This window comes from Podarcis bocagei, assembly GCF_964188305.1.
Source record: "Podarcis bocagei genome assembly, chromosome: 15".
In the NCBI taxonomy this organism is placed as follows: Eukaryota; Metazoa; Chordata; class Lepidosauria; order Squamata; family Lacertidae; genus Podarcis; species Podarcis bocagei.
Genome location: NC_138141.1, coordinates 34,817,095 through 34,837,337, shown reverse-complemented (window position 1 = coordinate 34,837,337; position 20,243 = coordinate 34,817,095). Strand labels below are relative to the sequence as shown.

General features: G+C 46.4%; 1 protein-coding gene across 2 annotated transcripts in view; it reads right to left on the bottom strand.

Annotated features, from left to right (window-relative positions):
* Positions 1-20,243, bottom strand: part of SPNS2 (SPNS lysolipid transporter 2, sphingosine-1-phosphate) — a gene marked incomplete at its 5' end in the record, with an annotated part of 98,018 nt that overhangs the window by 34,677 nt on the left and 43,098 nt on the right. For both annotated transcript variants that reach the window (XR_014002584.1, XM_081173041.1), the window contains one exon: positions 9,539-9,675. Coding sequence is in view for 1 of the 2 variants with exons in the window: in XM_081173041.1 (XP_081029167.1) it covers positions 9,539-9,675 (137 nt within the window). The remainder of the gene's footprint in view (positions 1-9,538; positions 9,676-20,243) is intronic.

Here is a 20,243-nt window from a genome sequence, read left to right as displayed (position 1 = left end):
GAATAGTGTGGTGTAGCAGTTAGAGCAGGGTTTCCCAAACATGGGCCACCAGTTGCTTTTGGACTACAACTCTCATCATCCCTAGCTAGTGGTCAGGGATGAGGGGAATTGTAGTCCAAAAACATCTGGAGAGAGACCCAAGTTTGGGAAATCCCAGTTTAGAGTGTTAGACTAGGAGTAGCACCTGGGAGACCAGGATTCAAATCCCCCACTCGGCCATGAAGCTTGCTGGGTGCACTTGGGCCGGCCACTGTTTGTCAGTCTAACCTACCTCACAGGGTGGTTCTGAAAACAGCATGGCAGGGAGGGAAGCACCTATGCTCTCTCTGGAGTAAAGCTGGGTCTGGAATGTAATAGATAAATGGAACACCCCCAAGCCTCAGCCTCCCTCAGTTCCCTCTGGCCTGCTCTGCACATAACACTTAATCCGCTGCTGCCAGTCAGTGTAGACAATACTGAGCTGGATGAACCAGTGGTCTGATTTGGTTTAAAGAGGCAGCTCCCTGTTTGAATCACTTCTTTAATTTGAACGATGAGGACTAGCATCTTACTCTGCCTCTAAGGGAAGGGCAGTAGCTCAGTGGTTTTGCATGCAGAAGGTGCTAGGTTCCTACGTTCCTCTGTGCAAATGCCTCGCCCGTCCTGCAACCCGGTCTAAAAGCAGGTGGAAATCTGCTGTCCCGGCACATTGGCTCTGCACCGCGCTGCAAACCAGCCAACCTCAATTTGCCTTTTGTGCGCTTGGCAGCTCCACCTCGGTACCCTTTTTTGGGAACTGTTATGCTGCCGCGTGCCCTATAATTACAGGTCCAATTAAATGTTTCCTGCTGCCCTTGTCATATCAGAGACAGATGTGTGTGGGCTGAGCCCTAAAGGGCAGGCGCATGACTCAGGGCCATTTAATGAGTGCCCATCGCCCAACACTAAACTGCTCCGGAATACCGTGGGGAATCTGCTGATGCCCAGTCAAGAGGGGAGCCAAGAGGCCTTCCAAGGAAGCGGCCATTCTCACAGAGCACACGCTGAACAAATTAGCTGGCAAAACATTTGCAGCGGGAACGGACAAGGGGTGTTTCTGCTAACGCAAATGCACAAGCGTGCGAACACACACACATATATTTGAGGATATTTACTTGAGGAGAAGAATCACAGAATTGTAGAATTGGAAGGGACCACGAGGGTTACCTAGTGCAACTCTCTACAATGCAGGAATCTCAGCTAAAGCGTCCATGACAGATGGGCCTCCAACCTCTGCTTTAAAATCTCCAAGGAAGGAGAGTCCACAACCTCCCCACTGTCAAACATCTCTTACTCTCAGAAAGTTGTTCCTGATATTAAATCGACACCTCCTTTCTTGTAACTGTTTCTGTGGGATTAGTGTTATGTACTGAGTTGAATAGGATCCAAAATGCAGCAGTCTGATTGGTCCTATAACAATAGGATCCAAAATGCAGCAGTCTGATTGGTCCCAGAACAATAGGATTCAGAATGCAGCAGTCTGATTGGTCCTAGAACAATGCAGCAGTATGATTGGTCTGCAGGAGCCACCCAATCTACTCCAGATGGAAGTGAATCCACAACCTGATTGGCCTACAGGAGAATTCCGGAATTAACCAGTCACATGCAGCCCATTGTGTAAATAATGTATATAAAGCAGATACTTTGAGGGGACTTCCATTCCTCCTCACCACTATGAGCTGAATAAAGAGCATGAAATCCACTCTCGACTCCGAGTATATTTCAATTAGCAACACCTTTGAAGGACTATTTAGATTTAGAAACAAGTAGGGAAGGGAGGCGTTGAACACCCCCCCCCCCTTGTGCAAATTCATAGCTAGAGAACTGGACTGCAAAACTCGGAGAAATTCTAATTTCGAAAGGTGGCTGCATTGAGGTCCACACAGCGTTCCGGAAAGCGCGAATTTAAACACAAGCAGAACTGACTTTCCCCCACTTCCCTAGCCTTGAGTGGACAAAGCCATGGAGAGCTGAGGTGAGGACCAGCCTTCACAACCAGCTTGGCACGTAGACACAGAGACTTCAAGGATGCCCAGTCCTCATCGACCTGTTTCCAGGGTTTCCCTCACTCTGAGAGTTTCTGCCCTCTAATTTTTGTGTGTGTGCGCGCTTCTGCAAACTGGGACGCTCCCTCAAACCTTCCAAAACCTCCCTCTTTTGCGTGAGGGTGATAACAATCGGCACTTGCTGTCTAAATGTCGGAAGTAGAGGGAATGGCCTTCCTTTGGGAGCCAGCAGAATAACAACTACAGGAAAATGGAGGACAGAAATATATATATACACTGCCAGCCAACTCAGAATGGATGGTTAAAGTCTGGGACATTGTCCTTTTGAGTAAACAGATATATTACACCCATACAAAAGAAATGTCAAATGGCTGCTGAGTCATTAGCCTTACTTGCTGTATGATAATGACATGGCGACTGCCTGGCATTCCTTTCGTGTATTTTTTGGGAATAATTCGAGACAGGACAAATAAACAAGGCAACTTTTGATCTTTTTGAAGTCTGCAACAGTATTTTGAACCATGGCTGTGGTGCAATGGGTGTGTGCAAGAATTTCATGGAACAATGCCGTCCCCGTTGTGAAATACCCCACTCCATTCCCTGAAACAACGGGGAGGGGGCTGGAAAAGGGGCACAAAAAACACCCACCCATTCAGAGTGAGGGCAGGAAGTACTGTTCACATGTCAAGGCTTTGCGGTGACATCACATCCTGAAACCTGGTTGGCGCAGCGATGCTATGATGTTAGCTACATAGTTGGAGTAACTCGGAGCAGGGCTTTCAGTGCAGATGCCCTTGTTCTGTGCAGCAACACTCCTGTCAAGATACAACAGTATCTGCACTTTCCAAAGGCGATTTATATTTTTATTGTGACCCCCTTTCCCAGTTGGATGACCAAGTCTCTGCCATAGGTGTCGACCTTGTATTGCTTCTAAACTAAGCTGCTGTAGGGAGCCAGTGTGGCCTAGTGGTTAGAGTGTTGGACTAGGACCAAGGAGACCAGGGTTCGAATCCCCTCTTGGCTATGAATAATAAAAAACTAAGCTGCTGTTACTTTCCGTTTTCCTTTTAACTGCTTTAGGCTGTTTTCATTGCATTATGTATATCGCTCCGAGAGACGTTTTTGGAAAGCGGTTAAATTATTGTTGCTATTACTACTACCAGTACTACTAATACTAATAATATAAACCCTAATTGGCTTCATCGCAAGCCAGCAAAAGGAAAAAAACTGTCTTTAAAACACTGTACGAAAAGAGGGAAGCTGCGAAGAAGACAGAAGCTTTGAGGAGTTTGCAGGAAACACCCCCAGCACACCAAAACTCTGCCCGTCAAAATTTGGCTCGGCCTGGCAATGTACTCCTCCCTGGTATTCTTCTGCAATCTCTTTAAATGCATTAAAATCGAAATAGTATTTTTTGCAAAGGTTCGAGAACCCCCCTCCCCATGCTAGCATTCCTCACCAACACCCCATTCCTCCATCCGCGGACGGCCAGCCATGCAAGTAATCCATACTTTAATAAGCCTAAATGTGTCCCTGCTCCTCTTGCTCTCCTCCTAAATTGCTTAAGAAAAGGAGAATTACGCTACTGTTCTCCAAGAGCTCCGCAGCCAGTGATAAAGCGATAATCTGCTGAAGTATGTCTAAAGCCCAAGGGCAAACTGCCTCGCCATCTCAAAAAGCACATGATCCTTAAATCCCGGGGTCAGAAAGCATTAGAAAACGCATGTGATGCGATCGGAGGCTGCGGGAAATCCCGGAGAGAGCTGCGAGGCCTCTGGGCTAGGCTTCCACGCATCTAGATCCTGAGATACGTTTACGTGGAACTGAAATTCTTGGGGGGTGTTGTTGTCTTTTAGACACACAGCTGAGAACAAAATATCCTAAGGCCTTGTACAGGAGAAGCCCGTAGCTCAGCACACAGAACATGTCATTGCCATGAAGGAGGGGGAAAGTTGCAGGTCCAATCCCTGAATTTTTGTATTAGATTAAAGCAAGGGGCAGGGAAGCATTCGTCCTGGAAAGTCGACCGGGGTCTGCTATTGATGGTGGACATCTGGTGGTGGTAGGGGGGATACCAGAGTCAAAAGGTGGCACTTGAAGCAGTGGTGTTTGGAGCACTGCAGCCGAGCCACTGTGGTACAGGACTAGGACCCGGGAGACAGGGTTCAAATCCCTGCTCAGTCGTGAAGCTCACTTGTTGTGTTGGTCCACTCAAAGGCAGTGTACACGTAACATTTTATTCTAGAATCAGTGGAGATGGAGGAGTTGTTTTTTTCTACGTACTCCATGCAGAATCTAGATCTGTTGCATATATCTTCTAACCCTCAAAAGCATTTTTTTTTTAGGAAACTGGTTTCATTTTGAAAACAAAACTTTGCAGATTCATCCTTTGTTGCTCCACCTGCAAGCAGTTCTCGAGCATGAGAGGCCTCTCCCCTCCTGAGTTTTCCAGCAACTGATATTCAGAAGCATTGATGCCTCTGACAGGGGAGGCAGCACACCATGCCTAGTAGCCATCGATAGCCCTCTCCATCATAAATTTGTTTCATCCTTTTTCACAGACATCCAAACTGGTGGTCATCACTGCCTCCTGTGGGAGCCAGTTCCATAGTTTGTGTTGCCTGAGTAAGTAAAGGTAAAGGTAAAGGGACCCCTGACCATTAGGTCCAATAGTGGCCGACTCTGGGGTTGTGGCACTCATCTTGCTTTATTGTCCGAGGAAGCCGGCGTACAGCTTGCGGGTCATGTGGCCAGCATGACTAAGCCGCTTCTGGCGAACCAGAGCAGTGCACAGAAACGCCATTTACCTTTGCACCTATTTATCTACTTGCACTTTGACATGCTTTCAAACTGATAGGTGGGCAGGAGCAGGGACCGAGCAACGGGAGCTCACCCCGTCGTGGGGATTCGAACCGCCGACCTTCTGATCGGCAAGTCCTAGGCTCTGTGGTTTTACCCACAGTGCCACCAACGTCCCTGAGTAAATACTCTGTCCTAAATCTTCACTGCATGTCCCTGAGTTGTAGTGTTGTGGGGAAGGGAGATAAAACCTTCCTCTACCACGTGCATAATTTTATATACCTCTAGCTTTCTCCCCACAGGCTCCCCAGTCCTGCTTTATTGCGGCATTTTTCTTCCTACCACCCCCACAATTTTTTAAGATGCAGATTTAAATGGACTTTGCATGATTAATCGCTGAATATTTCTTTGAATTGGGTGGCTGCCAACCTTCCGAATTAACTTCCAGGAGGGTGTGCAGTCCCACCTTATCTTGGCAGGTGTCCTGGACGAAGCGCCAGCTGATTATGGGTTTCCCTTTCGGGCTGCATGTGTTCCTGCCGTATAATTAGAGGTGCTTTTTATTGCTCCCTCTGCATAATAGATCACCGGTTTCACCTTCAAATCGGAATGCTAAACTCCCCTTGTATTGATTTGCAACTTGCCTTGAAAGTAGGAGCGGTGGGATAAAAATAACGCAGGTTAAAAATAAAAATGAACACCTGGTTTCATGGGACAAAAGGAGTGACGGTTGTACCCTTTGGGTTTGGGGGATGCGGGAGGCCAGAAATCACACCCATGGATAGCCAACAAACTCACTGTCTGCCTTGGAGGTAGTAGTAGTAGTAGTAGTAGTAGTTGTTTGTACCCCACCTATCTGACTGGGTTGCCCCAGCCACTCTGGTCAATGTTATTTCTCTTCCTGGCATAAGTACTTCTGCAGCTTAGTGGTCGGCTGGCTGGCTGTCATCCTCAACAGGAGTCCTCCATTCTGCAACAATTTGTTGCAGGTACCACTTGGGCCATCCACATTGTGAGAATGAAACGGCAGTGAAGAGACACCAAAGGGCACGATAACTAAGCTTATTCTGGGAATTTCCAAGCCGGCTATCCATTCTCACACTGCACCTCACCTCCCAAATACGGGAAGCCCTTTGCTAGCTGCCAAAGTTATAAAAAGGGAGAGAGAAAGGGAGAGAGAGATGGAGAACAAAGTCTGTATTTTAACATGCCAACACAGGAACAGGATGCTGCAAACTGACCCTGTCAGATATCCTGTTAATTGCTTTCCCCTTAATGGATTCAATGCTTCCCGATGACCGTTGCCGTGGCAGAGGAGAAAAACACAGAATAATAGAAATAAAATAATAAACGCAGTTGCGTGCACTGATGGCTGCAAAACAAGAAAATCGGACAATTCCATGGAGTTCCTTGGGAAGAGTGATTGATTGTTGTTAAAGCAGTTTCTGGAGGAAACTGTAACTCTGGGAGAGGAACAGGGGTCTCCTAGCATCTCTCAGCACCCTTGACAAACTATAGTTCCCAGGATTCTTCCCTGATGGGTTCTCCAAGGGCAGCCCTGACAAAGAGGAAGCTGATAGGCAGAACCAGCCCCCGAACTGGTTGTAAGGAAGGAGGCAGGAGGGGAGTGGCTGGCTGTGGCTGGTGGGGCAGTGCCCCATTCTCTCTAATGGACCATCCTTCGTTAGGGGCAACAGAGAAGGGAGACAATGAGAAAGTGGGCGGCTTTGAGGCACTGGCCAACTCCCAGCAGCCAGAGTTTACATACTGGGCCTTCCCAGCTACGTTTTGAGGTGTTGATTGTAGGAGGGCCATTAGGTCAGTTAAAAGGTACAGAAGGAAACACGATGAGGAACGAAATGTCCTCTTGCCTTTTGGAAATTGGTGGGAGGCAGGAGAAATGGACGAGGTCTAGAGCCAGCAGAGAAGGAGAGCCTTTGGTTGCTAAAGTTAAGCAACATGTAGCAGCTGGTAACTGGAGGGGGGGAATTCGTTTGGACAACGGTATTTGTCATGAGCACTGGAACACCAAAAAGAAGCCCCACTCTTCAACTGTGCAGGAAATGGAGAGCTTTACCATTTGATCATGACAGAACTGGTAACAAGCTCTCCCTGATATGTTGGAAGTAAAGCGACAAGGCATGCAATTAGCTACCTGAAGCAGCAGGCAGAAAGGCAACCTTTTCTTCCCTTGCTGATTCCTTCTTAACTACCTGCAAGTTGGTTTTCTCTCTCCGGCTTTACTTCCTTCCTGCTGCTTCTCCAATGAGTGTTAGACCTTCTTATTGTGGCTCCATGACAGCAGCATGTGAGCTGGCACTCAGAATGCCCTAGTTTGCAAGGACTAATAAACCTTATGTTTCTATATTCTTTCCACCAGATTCCTACTTTGCAAGGGGTTGGACTAGATGACCCTTGGGGTCTCTTCCAGCTCTAGGATTCTATGATTCTATCAGGCTATTTCTGTATGATAGGACACCTGCTAGAACAGCAATGGGGAGCCTCGCATGCAGCCTTCCAAGTCCTCTCATTCTGGCCCGTGGGACTCCCCTAGGCCACACGCACCTACCCCAGGCCACACTGCAACATTTTGTTGCAGATCCCACTTGTGCATCCTAAACCAGTTTAAAACTCTAGTGTAAATACACCCTGCAGGGTTGATATTCCATTTGGCTTCCCATCAATTAAAACCCCCCCACTCCTTGTGACTCTGAGGTGACTAGCCAAGCAAAGTATGATGGCGGCTCCAAAGGCTTTTAGAAATATTCGCCTTTTTGTCACACCGCAGTCGGCAGCTAAGGAGCCCAGACATGCACCCACTGACATAATTAAATGTGTATTTTTATCCCCAAGGTATCTAAACTTGAAATGAAGGGTTTGGGGGGTGGGGTTTTGTTTTGTTTTGTTGTTGAGGCAGGCACAGACACGTTTCACCTCAAGATAGCACGCTTGCGGTAACCTACATCATGTGGCAAAACACCACTTCCTGACGTGAGGTTCGAAAAGGAAAAAAAAAAAGGAGGAAAGGAGAAGTTACCGCATGATGGCCAACCACCAAGTGGAAAGTGTGAGGGCAAAGGTGGGGTCCTTTGTCTCCGAGGCACACCCAGCCATCCCTGGAAGTGACCGCGGCTGTGAGGCCCTGCCGGCCACAAGGCCGGGGACTGTCGTAAGTGAAGCAGACAAGCTCAAAATGAACCACCTGGCCTTGTTCATGTATGCAACAACGGCCGCAAGAATACTCCTGGCCCAGAAATGGGAGCAACAAGAACTCCCCACCTTGGAAGATTGGCAAGAAAAATGGTTGAGTACGTGGAGCTGGCAAAGTTGACGGGGAAGATCTGGAATCGCCGTGATGAACTGTTCCAAAAGGACTGGAGCAAATTTATACTTTATATGAAAGAAAACTGTAAACAGTTGAAAACGTTTGTAGGTTTAAGTTGAAATGTTTGGTAATGGGAAATTAAGAAGCTGATTTACTTATAAGAAGGTGATTGCTTTAAGATTGATATAAGGTAAAAAAGTGAAATATAGGAATGTGAAGAAATTGGTAAAGTGATATGGAAGGCTGTTAAAGGGAGGGAAGGAGGTTGATGCTTTATTTAAGCAATGCTTTAAGTTATAAATTCTTTGATTTTTTATTCTGAAATGTAATGAAATATGGAAAACTTAATAAAAATTATATTCAAAAACAAAAACAAAATGAACCGCCTGGCCAGCAAACTGAGAGGAAGGTTGCCCTTTACGCCGGGCGCTAGCAACCAAACAAGCCTTGCCGAAGCAGATACCTGACCCATTTTACTGAAAGGAAAACTGAGAGGGCGAGAGGAGCAAGGGGACTGAGGTCACAAGGCAAAGCCCGTGGCAGAGGCAGGAATCCCTTTTGGAAATGTAAACAGTGAATAGTCCTGGGAAATGGACCTGCGCGATCTGCCCCCTCCCTGTGAGGTGACAACCAGCATTCAATTATTAGAAACAGCACACCCCGTGGGATCACGTGGGTGGCTGCTCACCATCTGGGTGTGACAGGATGAGGGTGATCCCAGGAATGCAGATGGACCAAGAAGACGAGAGGAGTGTGGGATGGTTGGCTGGCTCCCTCCTTCTGGAGGGAAATGGCCCGGCACGACTTTGATTGATCTCGCCAGGAATACATTAATTAGCCCTCTTCAACAGCAGGTTGCAAAACAGGAGCATTTCTGTTCCCAGCTGCGGAGGACTGTGGCGTCACAGCGCTGGCGACGGAAAGCTGCAATGTCTCCGGCACAAACAACCCCTTCCCACTCCTGGGTCCAGAAACAGGTGTGTGACTTGGAGGTTGCAGGAGGATGCTATATTTAGCCTCCCAAAATTAGGCAAGAGCAGCGCCCGGCACACCAAACCCCAAATTGCATCTGACGAGCTTGGAGCTCAAAGGGCAAAACAGAGGCGACAAAGAGGCAACGGTGAGGTTGTTTCGGGGCAAATCTTCCCTGCGCGGTGGGTTTTTGTCACACGCTAGGGAGGAGAAGGTCTTTCCAATTCAGTTGACAAAAGTTTCTGCTGGTATTTGTCTATGTCACCGCATACGATTAATAAATAGACTTTTGCCTCTCTCTTTTTAAGCTAGCAAAACTTCCACATGGAAGCTTAGGAGCAAAGCTGCAATACTTAGTTGATCAACACAGCCCAGAATAAGCTGCAGAGTAACCAGTTTCCTCTGCACATGATCTTACCTGCTCAGTGATGAAGGAGCTGGAAAAGGTGATGGCCGACCAGAAGAAAATGCCGCAACTGAGAATAATTTTCCTGTTGAAACGGTCACCCAGGTAGCCGAATATTGGGGCTGCTACCATGAAGCTGCAGATGAAAACTGTAGGAGGAGAGAGAAGCAAAGAGATGGGTTGAAGAAGAAGCATTTCCCAAACTTGAGCAGGTGCTAACGTATGCTGCCCCAAAACCAAGCACCAGTCATCTCTCCTACTCATGGGTGAATTGCCTGGCGTGCAATTCCTCACCTACAGCATCCTTTGCCAACCTGATGCCCTCCCTATTTTGGGGACCACAACTCCCATTTGAGCAGGCAGGAGGTGTAGACCAGTGACTGGGCTGAGAGCTTTAAAAGCAACTCCAGAAAGCTTTTTGCAATGGAGGATTTGGATAAAGCGTAAGAAAACTATGACAGCACCAACAGTTGCCAAAAGATCTGCTTTATTTAGATATAGGGGTGAGATAATTTGCTCAATGACGAGGGGTGTCAGAAGACATCGCTTCCTGACCTAGCCTATATTCATTGCATGTTGTAGCTTTGTTTCTGTTCTGCTGCAGTTCTTCTTCCGTCAAAAACCACATGATTAAATAATAGAATCAATTGAATAATTATTAAATTATAATAACACAACAAGATGGAAGAAGTAAAATATTGAGATCACACATGGGTGAAGGGGAGTGGGGGGGTATATGAGAATCTATAATATCATTTATAATATAATTTGTTAATTGCGTTGTATTTACATATAGCAAAGGGAAGTCTAGAGCAATTAGATATATTTTAATTTAGGTAATCTATGTAATAGGCTTATGTTCGAAAATGAATATGGATTTTGAATTTGATGTTTCTAATTTTTTTTGGTTTTGAAATAAAAATTAAAAAACACACAAACCACATGATTAGTCTCAATGTCAATTATGCAAGTTGCGTAATGGGTTACACATGTTGCGTTGTTTGGACATTATCCCACTCCATTCCTTTCGATGCAAAGGAAACTCAATGCAAATGGGGGAGGGGAAACAGAATCGTGTATCACAGAATCATAGAGTTGGAAGGACCCTGAGGATCATCTACCCCAAGGCTCTGCAATGCAGGAATATACAGATGTCCCATACGGGGATCAAACTTGCAACCTTGGCATCATCAGCACCATCCTCTAACCGACTGAGCTATCCAGGCCATTTGCAAACTGAAAGCAATGACAGCAAATACCAATTGTATTTGCTAGATTGATCTCTGTTGCAGACATGAAAAGCATAGGTGAGCATCCGCAAATCCCCATCCCTGTTTCTGTTCTCATCAGAAGTATACTACATCCCTACCTGAGATACCTTTTTCAGAGTTGAGTATCTCCTGCTAGCACACACTGGAAAATTCCCTGCAAGATCTAGTAACCAACAGCATAGAATCCTGTGCTTGGGCTTTTCTTCTTTAGCCAACTCCATAAAAACATAATGGAAGCTGGGCTGATTCAGATTAAGGTTCCCTCTAGCCCAGCAGCCCATTCCCCAAAATGCCCAGCTACATGCTTCCAGTTACCCCACTGGTACTGAATGAGAACAGATTTCCCTTGCTGTCCAACCCCTCCTACAAAGGGTATCCAAAAGTGCAAGTTAATTAAGCTGAGTGTTGCAGGATGGAGTGTTCCTGCTCAGGGTTTCAGCCAGCCAGTCAGCAGTGCCCAGCTCCACAGTGCTCCGTTCCGTTACCTCCTCCCCGCCAGCTCCCCCACCCCACCCCAGCCAGTGTTGCTTGTATGGCTGCTGTACTTTTTTTGCGGGGGGGGGGAGGTCTCCCCAGCATCTTGGGTGTTCTTTGCAAATATCTTTTTTAGGGGGTGGGGTATATCTACAAACCTCAAGTCTGCTGCTAACCCTGAGTTAGGCTGCTAACCCTGGTGGCGATGTTCTGCCTCCACTTTCAGAGGCAATATACTTCTGAATACCAGTTGCTGGAATCTGCAGGAAGGGAGAGTGGCTATCGCAGATAACCGACATAAGCTTGCAACCAAATTAATAGGAGTCGTCACCCAATTAAAGACATCTTAGCCAATTAATTTCATGGCCCTGATTAAACCTGCATTACCTTGCATATGAGAAAATCCAACCGCCTGCAAAGGAAGGAGGAGCCCATTTTGTTCACTTATGCAGAGCAGCCTCAATTATATTAGAAAACCTGTTCCCATGGGATATAGGAAGCTGCCTCCTCCAAAGTCAGACCACAGGTCTCCAGAGTTTCAGGCAACAGGCATTTTGAGCCCTATCTAGAGACATCAGAGGCTGGAACTGGGACCTTCTGCTTGCAAAGACGATGCTCTAACCACTAGGCTGTGCTATATAGGCATTGCTAAGTTGCCACTAGAGATGGCAACTTTGGAACAATTAATTTTATAATGAATGATTTTAGAGTGTTGTTTATGCTGTACTTTTGTACTGTTTTATTGTTGTTAGCTGCCCTGAGCCCGGCTTCGGCTGGGGAGGGCGGGATATAAATAAAAAAAATTATTATTATTATTATTATGGAGAGATCTGCCACTTTCAGGTTTCCCCAATTCCCCACATTCCTGCAGCAATTTGTAAAAACAACAACAACCCATCAACAACTTCTCTTGAAAAATCCTCAAGAAAATTATTCCACATTTTATGGCCAATTTCTCCCAATAGACACATTTTTCTATGCAGTTTTAATTAATGCAGACATTTTCTTGCCAGCTACTTCTCCAAATAGCATGCATCTTTGTATACTTTTTAATTGATTTATTCAGTTTTAGGCACACTTTTACCTAATGCGTGCATTTTTATAAGCGCTGGTTGGAGAACTGCATGCAAAATTCGGATACGCGTGAATGTCAAAGGACAGCTGTGTTTTGGTTCTCGTGCTGTTTCAAAAAGTGCAAACTTGACACGACTCATTTTAAAACGCAAACCGAATTAAATTTCTCCCCGATGCCTAGTTGTTATTTGCAATTTGTTACACATACTTGTGTTAAAAGTAAGTTCGATGTGCTCCACAATTCACCAGCAGTTCTTTAGTCCATCAGAATGTGAACTAGATTGAAATCTCAAACATGGGTTTCCGGTCATGTCACAAGTCAATGGCGGACGCTCCCCGTAGCCCCTCCGTGGGCTGCAAGGAGGTCCAGGCAGAGGAAAGCCAGGATTTATGAGGCACAAATCCTGGCAACGCTCCCCAGTGGGGTCTGGGGAGCTCACTGCATCCTGATGTGCCGCTCAAGCCTGTGTCTGCCAAGTTGAAATGAAAGGCAGAGCGGGTGCGACCTGGGAGCGTGTCCCTGCCATGGAAGAGCCTCTGCCTCTGGCATGATTTATGGCTGGTTCCTCCATAATTTGGGCAATTGGCATTAATCAAGAGGCACTCCTGGACCTACATATGCTAATGGGCTGCAATCAGTCAGCTGCCGAAAGGACTGGGCTTGACTCTTTGAAGGTGTTTGAATGTTTTCATTGAAGCTTAAGAATCCTGACAATAGCCAGGAAAGGATGGAGGAGAACAAGGTGTTTTGTGCTTCTTGTGGTTTCCAAATGGTCTCTTTTTTTCATTGTCCTCCCTGCATAATGAAAGAGTCGTGTAGCCGCTGCTACAGTGCTACCTCGGGTTAAGTACTTAATTCATTCTGGAAGTCTGTTCTTAACCTGAAACTGTTCTTAACCTGAAGCACCACTTTAGCTAATGGGGCCTCCCGCTGCTGCCACACCACCGGAGCACGATTTCTGTTCTCATCCTGAAGCAAAGTTCTTAACCTGAAGCACTATTTCTGGGTTAGCTGAATCTGGAACCTGAAGCGTATGTAACCCGAAGTGCCACTGTATGTTACTCTGTTTGTTAAAACAAAAGCCCCCCGCCCCTTTTCGAAGTAAGCTCAACAAGGAATTTAACAAGGTTTTACTATATGCCCTCCCCCCTCGACCGAGGATGAATGGACTTTGTTTAAAATTATTCCTGGACTGCTGTTGGAGAAATGCAGTGGGGGGGGGGGAGAGAGAATGAACTGCTGCTGAACAGATGTGGTAAAGAGGCTGAATTTGAGGGAAAGATCTTGCTTTTAACTGTGTGCTGAGGAAGAACTCCAGAGTGGAATTTTAATGGCGGAGTTTGGATATGCATTCTGTGAATTATTTATGGCTGCAGCTCCTCCGCTCGTCTGTAAACAGTGGAAGGAATGGAATGTGAACTTATAACATCCAGATAAACACTGCAAAGATCTGAACAATGTTCCAATACACCCGGTCTGGAACAACAATGTACGTGAAATGGATTATTTATTTATAAGATGTAACAGAGGTGCTGCTTGTAAGGTGGAAAAAGCCAGCTAGAAGAGTGGTTAAACAGCAAGTGAAGGATGTCAGCTGGACTCTAAATAAGAAATGATGAGGCTATGAGAGAAAATGGTGGTGGTCATGTTTGGAACAGGAGCGGGAAAGCTGATTTTAAGAAATTGTATTAAATTAAATTAATCTGGTTTGATTTGTAATAATTTGGAAAAAATAATAAAAATATTAATTTGGAAAAGAAATCTCAAACATGCTTACAGTCCTATCAAACACAGTGAAAATGACTTCCAAGTAAGCACACATAGGACTGTGCTGATAATCAATGAGATGAACTGGTAAACCTATAGTGGAATCCTATAGATGCACACTAAGAAATAAGTCTCACTGATCTGCACAGACTTTGGCTTACTCCCAAAGTAAGTCAGTGCAGGATTGCAACCATTAGTGTCACAGCCTTACAAAATCACTGTCTTGGATTTTTTTGCGATGGAAGTTGGGAGTGTTATTAAACGCACGACAGGACACAATCTTCCATGCACACACTTAATTATTACTCTAAGATGTTGGAGAAGCTGTTAATAATTCGAATAAAAATGAACAGCAAACTAACTTGCTCATCAGGAAACAGCAACCCATCAGGAAATGTGAGATCTGAGCAGCATTCAGTTCTGCATACATTTTCTCCCATTACAAATAATTTGTTGGCTAAAAGCAGATGTCACCCTGCGTTGTGCAATGCGCCTTGCTAATATTTTCCATTTTCCCTCCTTGTATTAGCAAGTTACATTTAAAAGCCAACAATTAGAAGACTGATGCTGATGTGCAACATGACCGGAGAGGGGAAGAGATGCATAGAGGCGGACAAAGGAATAAATTCATTGCCAAGAACAAAGAGATGACAGAGCCCAGATGGCACAATAACGAGGCCAAGCCTGTCACAGCTATACATTTACAGGAGCCTCGAATTACGTGAGACATCCAAACACTGATTGACTTGTAAACAAATTCAGAAAACGACTCTTAGCCTATCAGACAGATTGCTTGCCAGCGAGTCTTGTTAGGCACAAATCAATTCCTGCGACACGTTTGCATGTGATGGATGGGGCTTCTGAGCTCCGGCGACAGGTCTTTGTCCACCTAGCTTACCCTCCAGCACAACTGAATTCAGGTGAGCGCATACCAAGGCTAGTCGACAGGCAGACACTGGGCCCAAACCCAGGGATAGGGAACCTGTAGCCACGCAGGTGTGGTTGAAGGACAACTCCTGGCCATTGGCCATGTTGGTTCAGGGGATGTTGGGGTTGCAGGCCTGCCCGACAAAATCTGGAGAACCCTTTGATATAGAGGAAGGAATAGATGCAGGATGCAGGGGACAAAAGTAAGAAAGCCCATCTGAAGGGGTGGGCAGGCCTTGGACCTGGCGCTCCCACAAGGCTGGGTTGAAAGGGACCTCAGCATGGTGGGATCTGGTGGAACCCCATGTGGTTTCTGGTTCTCTCCTTGATGGCACCAGCAGCTCCAGACAGTGGCCATTTCCACAATGCCCTAGAACAGTGTTTCTCAATCTGTGGGTTCCCAAATGTTGTTGGACTACAACTCCCATCATCCCTGACCACTGGTCATGCTGGCTAAGAATGATGGGAGTTGTAGACCAACAACATCTGGGGACCCACAGGTTGAGAAACACTGCTAGAAGTTGAACCATCTTCCATGGTGTCATGGAAAACCAAGATGTTGGCGACCTGGAGCCTGATGGAGTGGGGGGTTTGGTGTCTGATCTTAAAGGATGCTTGGGGGAGGCACCACAGGGGGATCCTGCCAGGGTACAGACCTCCCCCCCCCAGCAGCCCCCAGAGGCCTGCCTCCATTGAAGTTGCTAACTGGGAAGACATAGCTGTTTACGGAGGATACACCACGAGCATATGGGGAACCTCCAGCCCACAAAGGGAGCTACAGAATGGTTCAACAATCAATCCCTCTTCATGGGGGACTTTGAGACTTCCAGCTCTGAGAGGGGAATAGAGCTCGCCTAACAAATCTCAGCAACTTAAACAAACTACAATTCGCAGGATTGTGTGTTGGGGGGTGGGGGAAGCCTTGACTGTTCAAAGCAGCATCACAGCACTTTAAATGCATGGCATAAATGGTGGTCTTGGTTTGGGCAGCCATTTTGTAGACCAGGAAGGAGGAGCAGAAAAGGACCGCTTTCAGAGGCGAGCCACACCAGAGCCATTTAAAATGGCGCTGGTTAAGCTACCAAGTCCCAGTCCGCAGACACCGCTGAGGGCGTTCTGGCAAATGCTAAACTGCCAGCTGAAAGGGGGAAGAAACAGAGCATACGAGCTTCTATCCTATTTCTTTGAAAACTAATAAAATTAAAAGATTTTTTTTAAAAAAAATGGAGATAAACATGCTTTTTCAGTGAAAGAACAGAAATTAGCTTTCCGTAATGCCGTTGAACGAAAACTAACGTCAATTTCTGCATTACACGGTTGCTGAGCATTTATGGCAGATTGAGCGCTTCTGCGTCGCATCCTATGTTTCATTCTACCTTGCATTCTGTGGATCTATAATTTCATTAAAATGTTGCTTTCGGTGGGGGTGGGGGAAACAAGAAGCGAGAAAAGAAACAGAACATACGCCCTTTCCATTTAAGTTCCTTCCTAAGGGAGGCGGATTTGGGGTGATATTTTGGAACTACAACACACACACACACACACACACACACACACACACGGAAAAAATGCATTTGTTTCGCTATAATTGTGCTTAAAAAACAAACAAAAATCAGAGGAAAGGCTGAATTAACTAGACAGGATGGGCAGTTCAGTATCTATTTCTGCCTTCAGTTGCCTGACCCACCCCGATACAGGTGGGACGTTGTTTCTCTCAAATATGTCCCAGTTCTTTTTTGGTATGTGGTTGGATTCTTCTCTCTCTCTCTCTCAATTAAGTGAAGAGGGAAAAAGCAGTTCATCCTCTCCGGGCTCCATAGCTTCCTTCACGCGCTGCTACCCATGAGTGTCCTGCTCAGTTATTCCGACTCGGGAGAAGCCATTCAACCGACAACTTGGCTCTCTGACAGGAAATGTGAGGTGCTGCTGATTTTTTTTGGATTTGAAGAAATAAAAAAAAATAAAACCAACACAGGGGATAAGCAGGACGCACAAATTTGATTTATTTTCAAATACAAAACCTGGGTGTTGTAGGAGATTAATATCATTAAATGTGCTGCGGTGTTTTGAAAGTTTCTCGGCAATGTCAGAATAAGGAGATTAACTGAGGGAAACCGAAAGCCCTCAAATGGGCTTTGGATTTCAAGATATCCCCCTCACAACCAGAGACGCGGGAGAAATTTGGTTCAGTTTGGATTTACTTGCTTAAAATTCACCCTTTCTGGAAAAATAACGAGACACAACCATCGTTCGAAGTGTGCGTTTCTCAGAGGTTAGGGCTGCAGTTCCCTAGCCAAATGAAAATGGATGTATTTGCAGAAATAACTTGTTGAAAGGCATTGTGCTAGGGGAGAGTGCTTGCAAAAATGTGGAAATCGGGCAAAATTTGCATTCCCTGTCAGAGGCAGCAATGTTTCTGAATATCAGTTGCTGGAAAACTCAGGAGAGGAGAGGCCTTATGCCCAGGTCCTGCTTGCAGGGCAGGGTAATGCAAAAATCTATCTACAATAAACTTTTGTTTTCAGAATGAAACCAGTTTCTCAAGAAGAGCTTTTTGGGGTCAGAAGATATGCAACCGATCTAGGTTGTGCGCGGTGTCCATAGAAAAAAAACAAGTATTCGGTCTCCACTGATTCTAGAACAAAATGTTGTGTGTACACAGGCTACCAAGCGAGCTTCATGGCTGAGCCGGGATTTGAACCTTTGTCTCCCAGGTCCTGGCCCAACACTCTAACCATCATGCTACCCTGGTACATCATGCTACACTTCCACCCCAAGTACTTCCAGTTTAAAAGGGATCAACGTTAGCTAGGCTGGAAAGAGACTCTCTGCTTGGGGCACGGTTTCCCAAACTTGGGTCTCCAGCTGTTTTTGGACTACAGATCCCATCATCCCTGATCACTGGTCCTGCTAGCTGGGGGCGATGGGTTTTGTAGTCCAAAAACAGCTGGTAGTCACTATCCTCCATTAATTTGTCTAATTCTCACTGCCCTGGGTTACTCAGAGCATGCCAATACCCCCCTCTTTTATTTCTCAGCAGTTTCCATTTGGCTCCATTTTGACCAGCCCTCACCACCCAAGTCTGGCATCAGAAGGAGAGATGCCCCAGTTTTCCAGTCAAGTTAAGCAGGGAGAATTGGCTGCATGCTGCAGCGTTTAGGTACATTTGTGCCACACATGAGATTATGCTGTTTGCTGATTCTTCTATTCCCCTCCTATGAAAGTTCATGCGGCAACAACAAAAATTCCTGCATTCAGCAACCCCAGGGTTCCCAAGGTCTTTAAAAAAATTAAAGAAGAACGAAGTCCGCTAATTACCTTTAAGGAACAAGAAAGAAGCATGCAAATTAATATCTTTAGCCAGAAACACCGGCCTGTACAGGACAGATAAGGCAGCTGAAAAATTTGAGTACTTGAGAATCACATGTGAAGGGCTTGCACACACCCCCCCCCCCAATGTTAAGATCTCCCCCTTCCCCATTTAACAGTAATATGGGCTTCCATGTCTCTCACTCATGGCAAGGAGCATACACGCCAACTTTTGGGGCCGAGGCAATTTTGGGGACCCCAATGGTTTTTTTGAGGGGGTTGTACCCCCTCAATGTTCAGAGGGCATTTGGCTCCACCCCCTGGCTCCTTGTGATGTCGCATGTGTGACGTCAGGCTGTCGCATTGGGCCCCCTCAAACAACTTGTGAAGATGACGCCTCTGGCAAGGAGGCAGTTGAGCGGGTCCCAGAAGCCTGCAGCCACCAGCTTGAACTGCAGAACTAGGCTAGAGGCTGCAGTCATATAGGGCCAGGAGGGATCTTATTGGCTCCTCAGGTCACCTGAGCTGCTGGGCCTGAAAGCTGCAGTGCCTTTTCTGGCCACACGGAGAGGTGGCACTGTAGTAGCAAAACAGCGCAGGGGCAGGAAACCATCAAATGATGCCACACATTTGGCCCCTGGGGTCCCTGTCGCCTTTGCCCCTAGTTTGAGCTTCTCCCATCCCAACACACCTCTTCCTTTGTTGCAAAACTCCGCAGGAATAGCTATTCAAAGGCCCCAAACCTTCAACTTCAAATTTTTAGAAGCCATAATCATGCTCACATTTCTAAGCCCCAGCCTTGACCGCAGCTGAAAACAGAACTATAGATGGAAATGGAGAATGAAGACAAATTTGCAGAGGAGGCGAGCAATTACCTTGAACTGTTTATACACCATTCTTTCCCTCACTTGGTTTTGTTTTTAGGTTTTGTCTTGTTTATGCTATGTTTGATTTGCTCCTTTCTATCCTTTTATAGAGAGGATTCAGTCATCCCCTAGTAGCGTATATTTAGAAATCTACGGGGCAGAGAAATTTGTCGCCTTCTAGCCGTTCTGGGGCTCCAGCTCTCGTCAACTCCGGCCGGTATGGCCAAGAGTCAGGGATGATGGGAACTGGAGTCCACTAACCCACGGAGAGCACCCAATCCCTTTCCATTTGCTCCAACCATGGGGTGCCTTGCTGAGAACTATTCTGCCTTTAATAGGGCATCTTCAATCAGGAACAGTCTGAGACACTTCGTGGTCTGAGGCAAAGAATAAACTGACACCCCCCCCACACACACACACACTTGAAGGCAACTGATAATTAAATTTTAGTTCAGCACTGCTGATGGGGCCACAGAGAAGGCCAAGTGGGGGCCAGTCCATTAGGAAAACTGAAGCACCAAGCTCAGCCTAATCCTTCGCTAGTCCTCACCTGCCTGCCTCCTTGCTTAACAAGCACAGCAAGGGGGGGCATTGACTGTTGACACCCTCTTTCTCCTCCTCTCCAGCCTTAGTGTTGCCCACATGGAGAAGGATGAGGACAAAACCAGGCCTAGCTGCCCCTGCCTCTCGTTTGCCTCTGGTTTCACCCCCAGTTGGCCTCCCTGCCTTCTGACTTATCAGTCGCAATAAGCACCGGCCACCACGGGCAGCACACAGATCTCTCCTCCAGGGCCACCCCCCCAAGGGTGGATCAACTATGAAACTCATGAAGCCTAAGCTTCAGGGCCCCCAGAAGCAACTTTAGTCCACACTGCTTTAGAAAAAATGGGTCTAGTAGACCCGATTTCATCATTCTGTGGCACATCATGCTTGTATAGAACATTTCCCTAATTTCCACCCCCCTGCATGACTCCAAAACTATAGGTAAAGGTAAAGGGATCCCTGACCATTAGGTCCAGTCGTGACCG